The 17,656-nt window shown below is 26.3% G+C and overlaps 2 protein-coding genes across 2 annotated transcripts; one reads left to right on the forward strand and one right to left on the reverse strand.

Annotated features, from left to right (window-relative positions):
- Positions 1-8,620: 8,620 nt before the first annotated feature.
- Positions 8,621-11,345, reverse strand: LOC136982471 (uncharacterized). The gene is made up of 5 exons (XM_067278963.1): positions 11,215-11,345; positions 10,381-11,141; positions 10,174-10,305; positions 9,090-9,169; positions 8,621-8,855 (listed from the first exon to the last, which is right to left on the reverse strand). The coding sequence occupies exons 1-5, from the start codon at positions 11,312-11,314 to the stop codon at positions 8,621-8,623; spliced, it is 1,308 nt and encodes a 435-aa protein (XP_067135064.1). The 5' UTR covers positions 11,315-11,345.
- Positions 11,346-16,730: 5,385 nt separating this feature from the next.
- Positions 16,731-17,268, forward strand: LOC136981253 (adult-specific rigid cuticular protein 11.9-like). The gene has a single exon (XM_067277543.1). The coding sequence runs from the start codon at positions 16,771-16,773 to the stop codon at positions 17,146-17,148; it is 378 nt and encodes a 125-aa protein (XP_067133644.1). The 5' UTR covers positions 16,731-16,770; the 3' UTR covers positions 17,149-17,268.
- The last annotated feature ends 388 nt before the right edge of the window (positions 17,269-17,656 follow it).

Here is a 17,656-nt window from a genome sequence, read left to right on the forward strand (position 1 = left end):
AAAAAAGTAGACTTTCATGATAGAAAATATGAAAATATTAATTATCTTTAATAAAATTATTTATATTATTTGATATTCAGTTTAAACAATTTATCATTAAACAATACTCACATAAAATATGTTTTCCTACTATCTTTTAATAATAAAATAAACATTTTTATAAATGTAAAATGTAATATTAATTTAAACAATTATAATAATGTTTATAAAATCAAACTTTCAAAGTAAATACAAAAAATAATTACAAATTGATTAATTTTTATTGCATTTTGCGAGTAAACAATGAATAAATAAACTGAATAATTAAAAATTGAATTTAATTTAAGAATGCAATTTCAATTTTCAAATGAATAGGATTGTATTTAAAAAGTATTTTAAATAAGCTGAACTTTTTTTATTTATTGCGTGAAAAGAATTTTCGTCTTTAAAATTCGATTTATTTATAATTTCATGCAAATAAATTTACTTTTAAAAATAATTACAGTAAATAAATTCAGTAAATTTCTCTTTAAGCCGTTATAGGAAGTAACTGTCTGGTGCTCTGTACAACTGTACAAAACAAGTTTATTTTTAAACAATTGTACAAAACAATTTTCTGGTTTTTAAGTCATCGTATAAAACAAATTTTCTGTCTTTTAAACAAATGTACAGAATAATATCTTTATTTTTAAATCATTGTACAAATAATTCACGATCTTTTAAGCTATTGTAAAAAGTAACACATATTTATTTCAATCATTATACAAAGAAGTGGTAAACTATTTTAAATGATCGTACAAAGAAATTCTTCAGTTTTGTAAATCGCTGTAAGTAATTGTTGATTTTCTTCCATTTTACAAAGCAAACATTATACAATGACTTTTCTGATTTTTAAACCATTGAAACAACGTAACAATTCTTTTATTTTGAAACTCTTGTACAAAACAACTGTCAAGATTTTTAAATCTAAAATAAAATCTTCTACTTTTGTAAACTAATTCTTGTACCTTTCGTATAGAACTGATTTTCCTAAACTTCTATACAAATCAACTCTACTACATTAAATCCCTATATAAAAACCCCGTAGGGGTTTTAAGAGGCATTAAATATAAATTTCTCGCTTCAAATAAAACATTAAAAAGCAGAATATAAGGCCAATTTTGTAAAATATATTAATATAAATTCGAATTTATATAAAAATAATTCATTAAAATTGAATATTTTTAAGGAAGTAAATATAAGTTATATTTTTTAACCATTTTTTTTTTATAAATTTAACGTTCATCGCTTTTTTATGATCTTTTTTGACGTCGAAGGGAAATTCTTTTGACATGTTAGAGCCACTAGAATGTCAAGCCATCTTGAAATGGACATTTATGAATCCTCGTCCAATATATTGTAAATTCCCATTTGTTAATTTAAATTTAATTCTAAATTTTTCGTTTAAAATTTTAATATATATCTAATAAAAATTAATTTTAATAAAGTAAAATAATTTATTTAAAAATACGACTAACAAGAAATAATTTAATAATTCAAACTCTTATCATATGCTGTTTTTTTTATCGTCTTCTTCCAATTAAATTGCTTAGCTAAAGTACTTTTTTATTAATTTATTTAAAAAATATTAAAATTCAATTGTTAATTCGGCAAGAATTTTGAAAAAAATAAAGAAAAAAAAAATATTGATTGTTCAGAAAATATTCAGATTAGATCTAATTAGCTCTGTAACTCTTTACGTTCGGTTATAAATAATTGGTTTAATGTTGTGTAAAATTTATCTTCCTCTAGTTAATAATTAAAACTATTAATCCTTACACCTATTATATATATATATATTAATAAAAATTATTATTATTATTATTATTATATATAAAAATTTATAAAATATGTTTACATAAAAATAATCTTTATTTACATTAAACATTTAAAAATATTTTAATTTTTAATTTATTAAATTATATCTTTATATTACGTTTATAAATAAAAATTTCGTTAAACTTGAGAGAAAAAAAAGGTCTGGACTTTTGATTTTCTCAGTTTAAAAACTAAGTAAATTCCGCCATCTGTTGAATGTAAGGAGAATTATATTAAATAAAATATATTTAATTTCTTAAATCATTATATAAATTCATAACAATAAAATATGAATATATTTTAATATATTGCGTTTATAAAAAATCCACCATGTTTTAGTGTTTAACAAAAGCAATCGTATTGCAAAGTTCTTTTATAATTTTTATGAACTTTTTAGATTAATTTATTACAAATAAAATCTAATTATTATGGTATGTAGAAGTATACAATACATAAATTGTATTTATAAACATCTATGATCAGTTGTAGGAATAAGCTATGATTTAGGTCTGTCTCTATCCGGGTCTAAACTACGGATTTTGATGCACCCACCAATAGTTAACAATGAACAGTTGTTTGCCTAAAGAGGGAGATTAGATGACTTAAAGGATAATCTAACCCACGGCTTAAGTTAAGTTTATTTCTGCAATTGGCTTTAAAGTATAGATCCTAAGAAACCAGTCTAAAGAATGAAAGTAAGAAACAAGAAGAAATGTTTGTTCTCCAATATTATGTAATAATATAGTACAAAGCTTTCAAAACCATTCATAAAATATTTATTTATAAAATTTCAATCTTTAGAATTAATAAATTATTTCTTTATTCGGAATAGTCAAAAAAAAGAAAAAAACAATATATAATGTTTCTAAAAAAAGCATTTTTCGTATGCAATCAACTAAAAGACAAGCAAACCGATTTCAAATAATAACCCCGTCAATTTAAGTTAAGGCGAAAGGTAAAAATGCAATTTATTTGAAGAAAAAGTCAGCAGCAATAGATTTTTCTTAAGCACTGCAACACTGATCGACACAACTATTTGTATAGCGTAATAGAAGTATCGATTGGGACGGAGCTAACCGATCTATTTTCTCAAGTACAGCAATTTTTCTATATATATTTTTTTCTGCAGATGGAGTTAATAGTCTACAACATTTGATACCCTAACTACATATTTCCAAATGAATCATATTATATCCCTTAATACCTATTATGTTAAGCTTCGACCGATAAACGAAAGCTAATATGTAATTATCTCTTTTACCTTTCATACAACGACATAAAGATTTATACAGCTTCACTAATCGATCATCAACAAGGTAAATTTTTACAAATTTCCGTATTAACCACCATAACTTGTTAAAACCGCCTTCAATACGTGTATAATATACTTTATAATATATAAAGTGTAAAAAGTTGTAAATTTATAGGCCTACATTTACTTTAAATTATAAATATCATTAAAACTTTTTAAAATATTTTAAGCTTTTAACGTTTTATCCTTTTTTCTTTTTTTTTAATAATGTATAAATAAATGAAACTTTGTTTTTATACATTTTATATTTATAAATAAATTTTTAAAAAATCTCTCACATATATTTTCATTAAAAGGATATTTTTTTATATTACAGAAGCAATGTTATAAATAATAAAAATCAAATTTAATATATGAGAAACGAATATTTATATATCTGTTGCCATCTAACGGTTGGTGTAAAAAGTAAATTCCTTTTAAAATCGACGTTGCAAAGAGAAATGAAATTTTTGAATAATTTTTTTTTTTTTTTTTGTTAAAGTAATAAGAATTTTCAAAAACTTTTCTTCGGTTTTACTTTAAAATATTTCTGTTTACTGTATCGATTCGGAATTACTTCACTTGAAATTTATAAAATTTGATTTTTAACAATTTTTTCTCGATAATATTTAAAACAATAAAACTACATTAAATAAATATAATTTTATAATTAAATAATACACTTGATAATTTTTATACAGTTCTAATAAGTTTAAAAAATTTAAAAATTATCACCAATCTTTATTTAATATACTTAAAATATTTACTTAGTTTTTGTTTTTATTCATTTTATTTTATTAAATTAAACTTAGAAATTGTTCTATTTAATGCTTAAATATTTATTGAAATATTAAATGTATTTTGTTTTTTTTAAATCTTAATTGATTAGAATAATAATAAAATTACTAATTAATTTATTACTATTTTTAAATCTTTCAGTTAAAAAAAGTATTTTAATCGTATTTTTAACAAGAAAACTTTCAAGAAATTATTTATTTTTTCACCAGAATTGTAAATCAAAATAAATAAAAATAATAAAAATTAAGGAAAGAAATTAATAAATTTTAGTAAAATCAAAATGATATTAAAGCCACGATATCTAATTACATACCTATGTCAATAAAGATTTTTAAAAGATTAAAAATTATGTTGATTTGTAATGTTGAAAAGGGAGATGAAGCTCTTTGTGGATGAGGATTTATACGCAAAAATTGTACATGTAATCACTTATAAATCTGTTTAAATCAACGAAACAAGATAAATATTTGCTATCAATCTATATTTAATAGCATTTTTCTAGTCAATTTATATCGAATTTAAATTTAACTTATATAGATTTATATAATGAAATTAATTTATTACATTATGAATTACGGTATTAACTCGAAAAAGAAGAATAATATACACCTATATATATATATATATATATATAAAAATCAATTTTTATGTGGTACTTCGTCTAGAAATAGGGTTAGTAGAAAGAGGAAGCTTCGAAACTAAAAATAGCTCGTACCTTCAATCAGGATTATGAAGTTAATCTTCTATGAGATTTTGTAGAAAAAAATATATATATATACACATATATAAGTATTTCAGATCTTTATAAAAATAATTAAACCTGTTAAAATATATGAGAGAATACAGATTAATGTTAATTTATTGTCCAAAGAAATTATAAGTGCAAAAGAAAATAATAAACTGAAAAAAAAATATATTTTTAAAATTAGACACTTAAATAGCATGCTTCAAATAGACTTCACAGGACTTTAAAATAATACAATTAAGAATATTTCTAAACAATTGTAGGAAAATATTGATTAACACAAACAAAAGAAAGTAAAACAAGGTCAATAAAAATCAATATTTTCGATGATGAATACAATTAAATATTTATATAATAGTTTATATAATAAACAAGTCATTAAAAATAAATCTATGGCATAAAGCAGATCATTTTATACTTTTATCAATATTCTATTTAAAGAAAAGAACATGATTCTGTATTATTATTATTGCTATTATGCAACTTAATGAATGAGTTAATCTAATATAAGATTTTAAAATGCTTTTAAAAAGTAAATATATTAAAGATTAGAAATAAATTTATATGCATTTATTTTATAATTTTGGATTTATAAATTAAATTTATTATATAAGTTTGTTGAATTTATATTTATAAATTTAACTAAATTATTTTTATACAATTTTTATGATGATTTTATTACATTTATTAATACAGTGTAAATAAAATATAACTTAAATATCAATAAATTCAGTTGTGTATAAGTTACAAAATATTAATTTTTATATAAATGTTTTTATTCAAGGTTGCAAAAACCATTTTAAAACGGTTTTTGTTTAAAAAAACACTTTTTTCTTTAGTTTTAAACACTTTTAAAATGTTTAAACTTAAATTTGTCTGTGTTTTTTACGATTTTACAGTACGTTACATTGGTAGTAGGTAGTAATTACTTAAGTAACGACTACCTACTACCATTGTAACGTCACTCTGGCATTAGTATGCGATAAGAAAATAACTGAAAAGTTTCTCACTTGTGAACTAGTATATAGACAGAAAAGGGGGTAAAAGTGAAAAAAACGCATCTCAATTTTTAAAGCCAAACTTATTCGCGATTGGAAAAACTAAATGTTTATACTACTTTTCAGTTTTAAATTTTAAACCGAGGCGAGAAGATGCAAATGTTTCTTTCGATTATTATTCTCGATTCAAAACCCGAAGAGTCGAACATTTCTATTGCATTACTCCCGAAAAGACGAAAACATTACGGATTAGGTGTAGAATCCTGAAAGAGGAAGTAGTTTCTTTGGCTCAACAAATAAAAAATCACACGCAGAAATTTAATCCCGAAAATTATCTGACGACAATTTCTACATCGAAATGGAGTAAATCCCCTCGATCCACGGTTCGCCGGCATAAACTATTTAGCGGGAAGATTGATGAGGCCATGGAATACACCAGTGGTTTTTATCCCAATCCATTTCCGATATTATTAACTATCAAGCAAGAGCAAGGAGTTTCAAATATTATCTCTTTGGGAAAGTCCTTACTACGGGGTATATCCATCAAGCCCCTGAACTGGTGGCTTTCCTTGCGAGGCTTGAATCTAGAAACCATAGCCCTCTTTACTAAGCTGCTGCTTCATCAGCCAGAATTAGCCAGGCTTTTTTCGTCTTAATCTAAACTAAGAAACAGGTTTGGAACCGAAAAAGCCAGAAATCCAGTGGAGGTGTTTAAACAAATTAATGTACAGTACAGTACTGTACGTCACAGGAGCCTTAACTAGCCGTTTAAAGCCAGTTACAACTTTTTATATTTGATTTTATTTAGAAAATCTAATTTTATTATGTTTATGTTAATATTATCTATACTAATATATAAAGAGGTAACTAAGTTTGGTTGTAACAGGTAATCTCCGAAACTACTCATCCGATTTCAAAAATTCTTTCACCAATATTTAGAATGGACCTTCAGGGTAGACATAGGCTATATATTATTCCGTTAAACATTCATATAAATTAAAAGATAACATCTAGGGTTAAGGCTTTTATGTCCAACAGATGGCGCTAACTCCGACGACCTAAGTTTGCTTTTCTGTAAGGCATTATGTTTTTTTGTGAGGTTGAACTAAAGCAGATCATCATCTAGGGTAGATGTACCAGTTTTGGCCAGTGTAGTACCAGTTCTGGCCAGAAAATCAAATTTAACTTAAAAATTTAATCACAAATGAAACAAACTTTTATTGTTAACTGTTCACACAGTTAACAATAAAAGTTTGTTTCATTGGACAGATTTGAATATGTGGTGATTATATTTTTAAGTTAAATTTGTTTTCTGGCCAGAACTGGTACACTGGCCAAAACTGGTACATCTACACTATCTATCTATATAAATAAAAATGTAATGTTCGTTTGTTCCTACCGATTCCTTTGAAATTTTGACACAACGTTGCATTCGAATACGCACATGTTTTAAATAATATACGTGTCGAAGTTCCCTCCACTGGGGGGAGATGGACAGGATTAAGGCTTACCGTGAAGAACTCGGCTTCTATTCTACTATTTTAGATGCAGTTTTTTGCGTTTTTGATTGCGTTTTAATAGGGCACGTGAAGAGAATGTACACTAAGAAGGGATTTTTTGAAATTTTCCCCCCACGGGGGAAGTGTTATACATTCATAATAGATACATTTTTAGCCACAACAACGCGTGGCCGGGTCTGCTAGTCGGATATAAAGATTGTACGCGAAGTATTCACTGTGTGGACGATGTTTCTGTTTCTGTTGGATGACTCGCATCAAAGTTTCTTTGGAAAAAAGCCCTACTGAGGAGGCCGTTTACGGCGAAATGCATTTGGGGTAATATAATATGAATAATAATAAATTTTTTCTCTCTCAAGATTTACCTGTTTGCCTTACAATTTTTAATTTTATTCGGGTTTGTTTTTAAGTAAACAGATTAGAGTACTGTAAAATTTCCAGCCTCCGTACGTCAGAAAAGAGCGGAGATAAATTTTTTGTGTACTAACATATATAGTACAAATAAGAAAAAGAAGACTTATTATATATGTAATATTATAAATAATAAACAATTTAAAAATCCCACGAGCAATTCTTTTCTTGTCACAACGTCGGAATGTTGACTTTTTCATTTATTTAATTTAAAATATATGTTCTCCACACCAAATCAGTAGTCGCTTGCCCCTGTACGTCATACTTTACCTTTAACAATAGAGTCGTGCCGGTCATTTATCTAACTGCTTTAAGGGAAAAATTTTTCGGTTGAAATAACGTGCCTTCCGGTTTGCATCGGAAGTTCGTACATACTTGGTACATAGTCGGGGTTTCTTGCTGCCCCTAAATTTCCATATCTGGTCTCGTCTTTCATCTATCTAACTCCGTTCTCGAGATAAGGAAAAGACAGGCGGAATTTTCTGATCGCAACTCAATAAGCGTCTAGTTTGCTTGTCCTATTATAATTACGTAGCTTAACAGTAGAGGGTGTCAGTAAACTTATCACAAAATTCTCCCATAGAAAAAATAAACGGTATTGAACTTATGTAAATATTTGCTTTGTGCAATAATCATTTAACGAACGTTTTTTTCCCGATTTTACAATCAGTCTTAACAGAAAACAGAGTCTAACGCATAATTTAACACATCTAGAATGAAGTTTCTAATTCGTCATAAATGCAAGAATAAATCGCTCTCAAGAGGGATGTTTAGTCACTATATCTTTCGTATATTTCAGAACGTAACTCGCTCCGTAGTCCTTATCATGTATAAGTTTTAATCTGTAATGTTCAGACACCTCAATTTAACAAAGGTTCAATTTTATTAATAGACTATATAGAGAGACACTCGAGTAAATCACAATACGATAGATAAAAGGGGGTTACTACACTTGAGGTCTAGTAAGATTCGAAGGATCATCATAAAATCGAAATTTTTATTCGTCTTTATTTATTCGTCGTATTTATTTTAATATACCGAACCGTTGTAATTTTTGTTTAATTTCAGTTTTATAAGCTACAAATTCTGCAAACCATCGCTTCAATTTCTCGTGATTCCCTACTATCCATTGGTACTTTGTGTCGATTCCTTTTATGATTTCCATCAGCTGCTCTATTGATTCGATTTCAGATTGAATGTCGAAGACTATGCTTTCTCCTAAGTTTTCAATTGATTCCAACTCATTTGACATGCTTAACCTGTTAGAAATTATAACACCAATCAATATAATAAGCATTATATGTTAATAATAATATATTTGTTAATTAATACATTTGGTACATTGTACAAAAAAATATTAGAAGTGTGTTTGACGCTACTGTTTTTGTTATAAAATAAAAGTGCTTTTAATTTACTGATATTGCATTATGTCAAGAAATGCGTTTAAAAATAAGTAATTCTGAATATATCTATTTTTTTTAAAAATTACTTACAAATTACTTTCCCATTTGTTGGTGCTTTGTTCTTCCGTTTCCTGTAGCTCTTCCATAATGTTTGTAAAATCTAGTTTCAGCTGAAAAACATTGATACAATTTAATTTCATTTTTCACTTTTGTAATCATTGTTTAATATAAAAATTTGAAAATGTCTTACCTGATCTATCGTAAGTAATGGACTTTGAATTACATCTGTTTTAACAGACATATGCAAATGTTGGTCTTCATAACTAGACTCGGTATTATTACAGTCCTGAAATTAAACAATGCTTATAAAAGTAAATACTGGAGATTATCTACCACTAAGGACATTAGAGATTGGATGAGATCGCGAATTAGGAATTTTAATATATTTATTTCAAATTTTGATTTTAATTTTGATTTTCAGTATGATTGATTAATTTATTCCATTATACTAATTGATCCTAATAATACATCATTACGAGTTCAGCAAGTACTGAATTCATAACGACATATTATTAAAAGTAATGCTACTTTTAATGCATTTTAGGAGGCATATAAAAAAAAATAAAGATTTCAATTGTTCGATAACTCTTCAATAAAATTATGTATTACGTATTTGTAGAAAGTATATTGTTATTGTATTATATAAAGAAAGGGATTAAAGGCTAATTGATAAATAAAAGTAGACTGTTAATTCTAATTCCACTATATAGACTACTAAAGTGACAGAGATATACAGGACCGTGGCTCCAGACACCAGTAGAGTAAGCATCTGCATGGAGCAGCACATGTTAGGGTGTAAAACTTGATCTCATTGTTCTCGAGAATATATTGAATACTTAGATTAAGTTCTCGGAAACAATGAGAAATTTTTAGAGTCGAATAGTTCTCAGTTTTACATTCGAATATGCTCGTCATTATTTGGAATCTCTGGATTCCTTTGAATAAAATCTAGTAGCCCAATAAAAGTAATTTTACTATAAATAAAAACGTAATTATGTGACATGTATCTTGTTTAAAAGTTAAAACATAAAAAATACTAAAACCTATTCAAATAAGAAAAATATTCGGTAGGATTTAGGCTACTCTATTACTTTAAAAAATAAACAAAGTTTACCTGTAAGTTGTCATTTTGAAGTTCTTTCTCTGTTGTTTCGGGTTCGTCGTTATTATCAGTTTGTATATGTTCAAAGATTTGCTTTTGATCCGAAATTTTGGACAGGAAAAAATAAAAACAAAAGCAAATAATCTGAAAATTAAAAATTAATTCATATTTTGCTAAAAATATATTTAAAACATTTTGATAAATTGAAAAGCGTCGTACCGATAAGCACAAAATTGTTCCAATCCATACAATAATTTTATAATTTTGCGTAACTGGTAATGCAACTTGAAGATTCAAAACGTTGTTACGCTTTTTAGAATTGTTTTGAGAGCTTTCCATTATGTTCAAAAAGAATATATTTCTGTTGGCAATCTCGAATGTAAAAACAATACATTTTTCATTTGTTATTTCACATGACATGTTTGGATACTCTACGATGTCACTTAAATTTAAATTAGTTTTGGTCATATTTTCGGTTCCCAAACTAAAATTATTATGATGGCAGGCAGTTAAATTCTCAACTTTCATATTAAATATACTTTCCTCATTCTTTATCGTCGTATGATTTTCCAGAATAATTATTTGTTTACAGAATTTAGTTGAAACATATGAAGAAACGATCAGATGCTGCTCCCAGTTAAATAAAAGCATCTCATCTTCTATCCTATCTCGTCTCCATTTTTGCATAAAGGTAGGATAAATGGAATTTGAGACATTTTCTGTACTGGAGAAGTTTTTTCGTTTATCCACAAAACAAACCCTTTTTTCATTCTTTAATAAACTTTTGATTATGAAATTTAGATCTACAGAAACATCAACTAAAATCGTTATGTTTGATGCGTTTTCATGTTGTTTATAGATTTCATTTAAGAAATAAATATAAATCTGTTTTGATGTTTCTAAAATAAATTTCAATATATACCATAGAATCTTGCTTAATCTGGATTTCTGACCTCGTTCAGTATTTTCATTATTTATTCCTATTAATAATAATCATTATCATTATACCTGCAAATATTATGAAATGTAAAAATTTATATCAAATAAACTTACCATTGTTAATATCGTGTTTCATGGTTATCTTAATATTTATATACAATGCCAAACTTTTTGTAAATATCAATAAAGAAAGCAAGATATATTTATTCCACATCTTTTTATATTCGAAATAATTATAACAATTTTCCTTCTTAACAATACTGTTTTTTTATTAATTGACAATTATCTGTTAAATAAATATAAATTAATTAACAATTATCTGTTAAATATAAATATAAATAAAATATAAAAACATCCTACTACTGGGGTATTTAAACTTTACAAACGTTACAAACGTTTTTCGGCTCTATTTATGAGCCCTCGTCAGATAAATTGTGTTCGAATTCGGAACAGCATCGAACATTTCTTTTCAAATTTAAAATGAAATTAACACGCATAACGATTTTTTTTAACTTTAAAACCCTAAATAATAATAATAATAATAATAATAATAATAATAACTACAGAAAACACATACTCAAAGATGCAACACTCACAAATGACACATGCAGAAAATGTCACATCATGCCAGAAACTATACAACACATCACCTCTGATTGCAAGCTCTTGGCACAGACAGATTATTTACACAGACATAATCAAGTAGCAAATATAATACACCAAGAGCTTGCAAAGAAACACAAATTAGTAGACATCCACGAACCATATTACAAATACATTCCACAGACAGTATTGGAAAACAACACGCACAAAATGTACTACGACAGAGCCGTAATCACAGATAAAACAATTTACCACAACAGACCAGACATCACACTCATTGACAAACACAATAAAATCACATACATTATAGACATATCCATTCCAAACACTCACAATATACAAAACGCTTGCACTGAAAAAATTAGCAAGTACACAGAACTCGCCCAGGAAATAAGGCATCTGTGGAGGATGGATAGGGTGCTTATTGTACCTGTTGTTCTCTCCTCTACAGGTGTCATACCACACACACTACACAAAAGCCTGGGCACATTACAATTGAATAGAAACGCATACATCACACTACAGAAGGCCACTATATTGAATACATGTCATATTGTGAGAAAATTCCTGAATACAGACACACACACTGATACACTTCTTTAATTTCTGTTTTGGTTACTATGCCTTGACTTTGGTCCGGCATAGTACACAGCCACCGGTGTTAACCGAGTATATCTCACTTAACCCAACATAATAATAATAATAATAAACTATCTCTACAAAATTAACACAATAATCTAACAAATTACTATTTAAAATTAACAACTGTCCAATATTGTTGTAAATACGATATAAATTAGGACTTTTTTACATACCATGTACTGTACGAGTTCTTTTGTTTGGAAAGCTCTTCTATTATATGCCTGATTTATTTTTGGTATGTGAACTTAGTACGAACCATCTCATTCATTTTCATTTTAGTGATAGTGATCTTGTTACGATGATTAACCAGACTCACAAATTATAAAAAGTGCACGTATATTTAAAAATTCTTATACTAAAACTATTATTGATATGTAATGATTAGTTCTGGAAATGCTGACTTAAATTCTAATGTCTGTAAAGAAATTGAATCTACCGAAAGTAAATGAAATACCGAAAAAAATTACGGCATTCTTTTAAAATAAAACCACAGAAAAAACTTAATTTGTGTTCATGACTATTAAAATTATCCTTATAATTTTTAAAAGATTCAAGTAACTTCTCAGAATAAAAATTTAAACGATTTCAAATATTTTTGTAGAATATATCGGGGCATTATGGAGTTCAAAATTTAGTAAATATAAAATTATAACTGGAAATATAATTATTCTAGTGTTTTATATTTTGATTGTAAAAGTTAAACTGAGTTTTCCAAGTAAATACTATAATTAAAACATTTAAAAGCAATGATTTAATACATTTCATTTTCATTCCTTTTCTCTACAGTGTTGTGTCATTTGTTCAATGTTCATACGAAAAAATAATAAGATAGTGTTTAAAAATATGTAAAAGCATTGTACTACGTTTTCTCGTTAGTCTAATCGTATTCTTAAACGTAGCTTCTTTCGTATTGTGTTCGTTAATCAATTATTATCAGTTTTTATTTTCTAATAAAACGTGTGTTTACGTGAATTGTGTTTAATATTAAGTTTTAATGTTTACGCATTTATTAGTTTATTACGTAGAAAATATCTGAGTATTCTTGATATTGTATATAAAGATACAGTATTCAGGGTTCAATATACTGGGCTCCATGATACTCACCAAAGAGAAAAAGATTTATTCCAGCCAAAATTAGCTTAATTCTGCACTGTTCAAAACGTGTTTTTTTTCCCTTGTTTAAAAAAGTTTAAACACGTGTTTTAGGTTGTTTAAATACTGTATATTGTTTTAAACACTTGTTTTGAACATTTGTTTTAAAACGAATAACCCTGATTTTATTCTTTTTTTTAAATAGACATTTTCAAAATGTACTTATTTTTTTAATTATACGTGCTTTTTCCTTTTCTACTTCATCAACTTCAAATAGGATAATACAGAAAGTGTCAAGGACATATTTCGTCACGAAAACTTCTTGTCTTTAAATATTCAATTATTAATTATTCTAAACTTATAAAATCTAAATGAATTTTAAATTAAATTTTCTAGAAAATATTATTATTGTATTACTATAATGATATTATATTACTGTATTCATTATTTTAATGAGTTATTTAATTACTTGTAAATATAACAAGAGTGCACAACAGCATAAGAATTTTATTGTTTAATATAGAACAATTAATGCATTGTTGTTAATTTGTATATAAAAATCTATAAATAGAAATACACGAACATTTATTATTTATATAATTAGTAAAAGATATTACCAATTTAATTATCTGCTCTTACTTAATCGAGTAGATAATTGAGATAAGCGGTTTAAAAAATTCCAAGAGTTAATAACCAACAAGTAATTAATGAAAAATATACAAAATAGGTAATATATTTTTATTATCAAATAGGTTTTTAAAATATATAAGTGTCACATTCGTTATTTACCTTACAAATATACCTACCAAATTATTGAAATATTAGCAAGGTTGAGGCCGAAGTTTTAAACGCGAAAACGTGTACGTCGGATGTTCAGCGCCGTTTTCCTGAAAACCTAGAAGTTTGACAATAGCGTTTGGAATGTCGAGCAACATTCCACTGACTTTCTAAACGCCATTGTCAAACTTCTAGGCTTACAGGAAAGCGGCGCTGAACGTTCGACGTACACGTTTTCGCGTTTAAAACTTCGGCCTCAACCTCGCTATAGTATATAGTCACAATAACTCCGCTGTGCTAGATAGAATCGCAAGTATCTTGCGACAAAAATGGTTCTAAAAAATTGTTTGTGTTTAAATAATTTTTTTTTCCACATAAAAAAACCTGTACACACCCTCAAAATTACGTACTCACGAGGCATACAAACACAAAGTGTTCTAGTGTTTCCACTTATTCTGAAGGTAAATAAGATTAATAAATTACAAAAGTGATAAATCAAGGTAATTTCTTCTAATCTGTAATTAATGACTTTCAAAATTAATCATATGTACAATATAAATTTCGAATAAACTCATTTATATCGAAATAAAAAAAAATGTTTTATAATAATAAAGTATAATACATTAAAATTATTTATATAAAAACACATATTTTGATATAATTTGTTTAACGGAGAATGATTCTTACTGAATGACTAGAAATTCCATGAATATCGTATTTTCTTTATACGTAATATAAAAATACTTTACATTAATACTACTAAAATTTGTGTTTATAACTATGCAAATATTGAAGTTAAGAATTCAAATATTGAATAAGACATATTTATAATAATTATTCAGATATTAAACAAATTTTAAAAAGATTATAAATTATATATTTAGATTAATTTAGATTGAATTTAAAAAAAAATACAAAAATGTTGCTTTATTAAAATTATTTTTTAAATTTATAAGAAGCTTCGTAATTAGTATATAGATAAATAGAATGGGATTATACATTTTAATACTTTAAAACATTTTTAATTAATTATGATTTCGAAAATGAAATAATTGTCTTATAAAAACTTAATCTCATTTTATTACAATAAATCCAAAAATGACAAAACAAAAGATATAATAAAATAATTATTTCATTGTTCTTTTCTGATTACTTAATTATACAATCCTGTAACATTTTTGAAAATAAATAGAATAAGAATATTTTTTTTTTATTTTATAAAGATATAATTTAATTAAGACATTTATAAATTGTATAATTTTCTTAATTTTCTTATATTTTATCCAAAATTTTCATAAAAACTATAATAAATATTTAAGAAATGAATAAATGTAAGAAAAGGAGTTAAAATATTGATTTTTAATGATCATAATTAGCTAAAAATCTATTTTTGGATTAATGAGTGGCTGTAACTTTCAACTCCTACTTTCTATTTCTTTTATTAGATCAAACCACCTCCAACCTTTCACGCTCAAAATGACTAAAAGCGTGTTTTTCCAATTATCTTCTAAGTGCATTTCATTAAGTAGGCTACACCAACTAACTGTAAAAGAAGAGCATCATCTCTTATTAATCTTAATAAATCAGAAAAAGGATTTTAACTTGTAATTATTATGTTACGCGTATTCTTAATTCGCATTCTTTACTATTTTTAACTGGGTGTGGTGGTGATAATGTAACCTTGTTTACATCTTCTGACCTGAATTTTGTTGGCACACCTCATCTTTCTGGCCATTATCGCATCAATGACTGTACTTTTCAATTGAATATTCACTAAAACCTTGAAGATCAATGATCGTCCTTCTTTGGTATTCTTTAAGTAAAAACTGGTTTGATTTAGGGCGAAGATTGGAGAATCGAATAAATAAAAAAACTACATTAAAATTTTTTATGATGAAATTCCAGGATGGGTAAAAGTATATAAGGTTCATCGTTGTAATGATGGTCCAGATCGCTTGAAAGATCGCACCTCAGGAAAACATGAAATACGTAAGTAGTTAAATAAACTTCTAATTCTATATTTTAAAGAAATACTCGTAGTTTATTAATGTAATAAAAAGGTTAAAAATAATTGATATTTTAGATGTTAAATGTCTTCATTTCTTCTGATTAAATAAACTTATTTTTAACCATATTTAATTGTTGTAGTGTCAATTTTACTTCTCTTGATATTCAATATAATATTTTAGATTTTTAAATTTAATTTATATTATATAAATTTATTTTCTTAAGTTAAATATTTGTTTATTGATCTTTTTAAAGTTACTATTAAATCTATTTTTTAATTTCATATTTAACTTATACTAGTTTTTTAGCCCTTACTATTGATAAATTGTTATGTTGTATCCTTACTTATAATCAGTTCTGGAGCACATATCGAAAGATAACGAGGTGTTTTAAAACCTGTTTAAATTAATAATTATATAACCTTTGTATAACTTTTTATGTATTTACCGGCTTGCTTTGTGATCGTTATATTAGAATGAATTAATTCAATTAATTTTTTGACAGTGCATCCTCATTTTCTTGGTGGCTAGTTGCGTAGCCGAACAGACCATGGAGATAGGTGATGGAAAGTATAACTTTGCTTATAGCACAGGAGATGACGGTGGTCACAAGAGAGAAGAAAGCGGAGGAAGTGATGGAACCATTAGTGGAAAGTACAGTTACACGGATCCCAATGGTTACCTTCGAGAAGTAACGTATAAAGCTGGAGCAGGCATCGGTTTTGTTGCTGAGGGAGATATTACTGTTGATAAGAAGACAGAAGAAGAAGCGAAAAAACTTGCAGCTTTAGCACCTAAACCAGTTACCGTCGATCTGAAAGCTGCACCTTTACCATTCCCATATTTTGCAGGTTTTCCTCTTGCACCAGCAATTGTACCTCATCCTTATGCGTTTGGTTTCGCTGCAGCACCAGCAATTTATTGGTAAATCAATTGAAAATCTGCGAGTTCTTGCTCAAGCGGGGATGGTTGTGATATAGGCTATGTCTCTTTGGAGGAATAAAATACCAAAAAAAGAAAAAAATAGAAAAAGGCTCTGAATTCAAATTGCTTATTGTTTAGTGTTTGATAATTCAAAATCTTTATATCATGTAATAATTGTTTGATAAAAAAAATGTATTTGTAATGTTTGTTATACAAAAATAATAAAAGCAAATAAAATATCAAAATATTTCTTTTTACAGTATATAATGCTATTAAGAATTTATAATATTTTAAAGTAATATTTACTTATATTTTAAAATATTTAGTTACATCATACAGAAATCTTTAAAAATTAATAATAAAAATTTCGTATCCGCAAGAGATAAGAGATTATATAAAAAGTTTTATTAATTAGGATTTATTTACTAAAATTCATTGGTTAATGTTACCAATGGTTCCAAAATGGCGGCTCGCCTCTGATTCCAGTAAATAGAAGAAAGGAAACAGTGGGG

The sequence above is a fragment of the Centruroides vittatus genome, unplaced genomic scaffold, assembly GCF_030686945.1.
Source record: "Centruroides vittatus isolate TY-2023 unplaced genomic scaffold, ASM3068694v2 contig_1168, whole genome shotgun sequence".
NCBI classification, from domain to species: Eukaryota; Metazoa; Arthropoda; class Arachnida; order Scorpiones; family Buthidae; genus Centruroides; species Centruroides vittatus.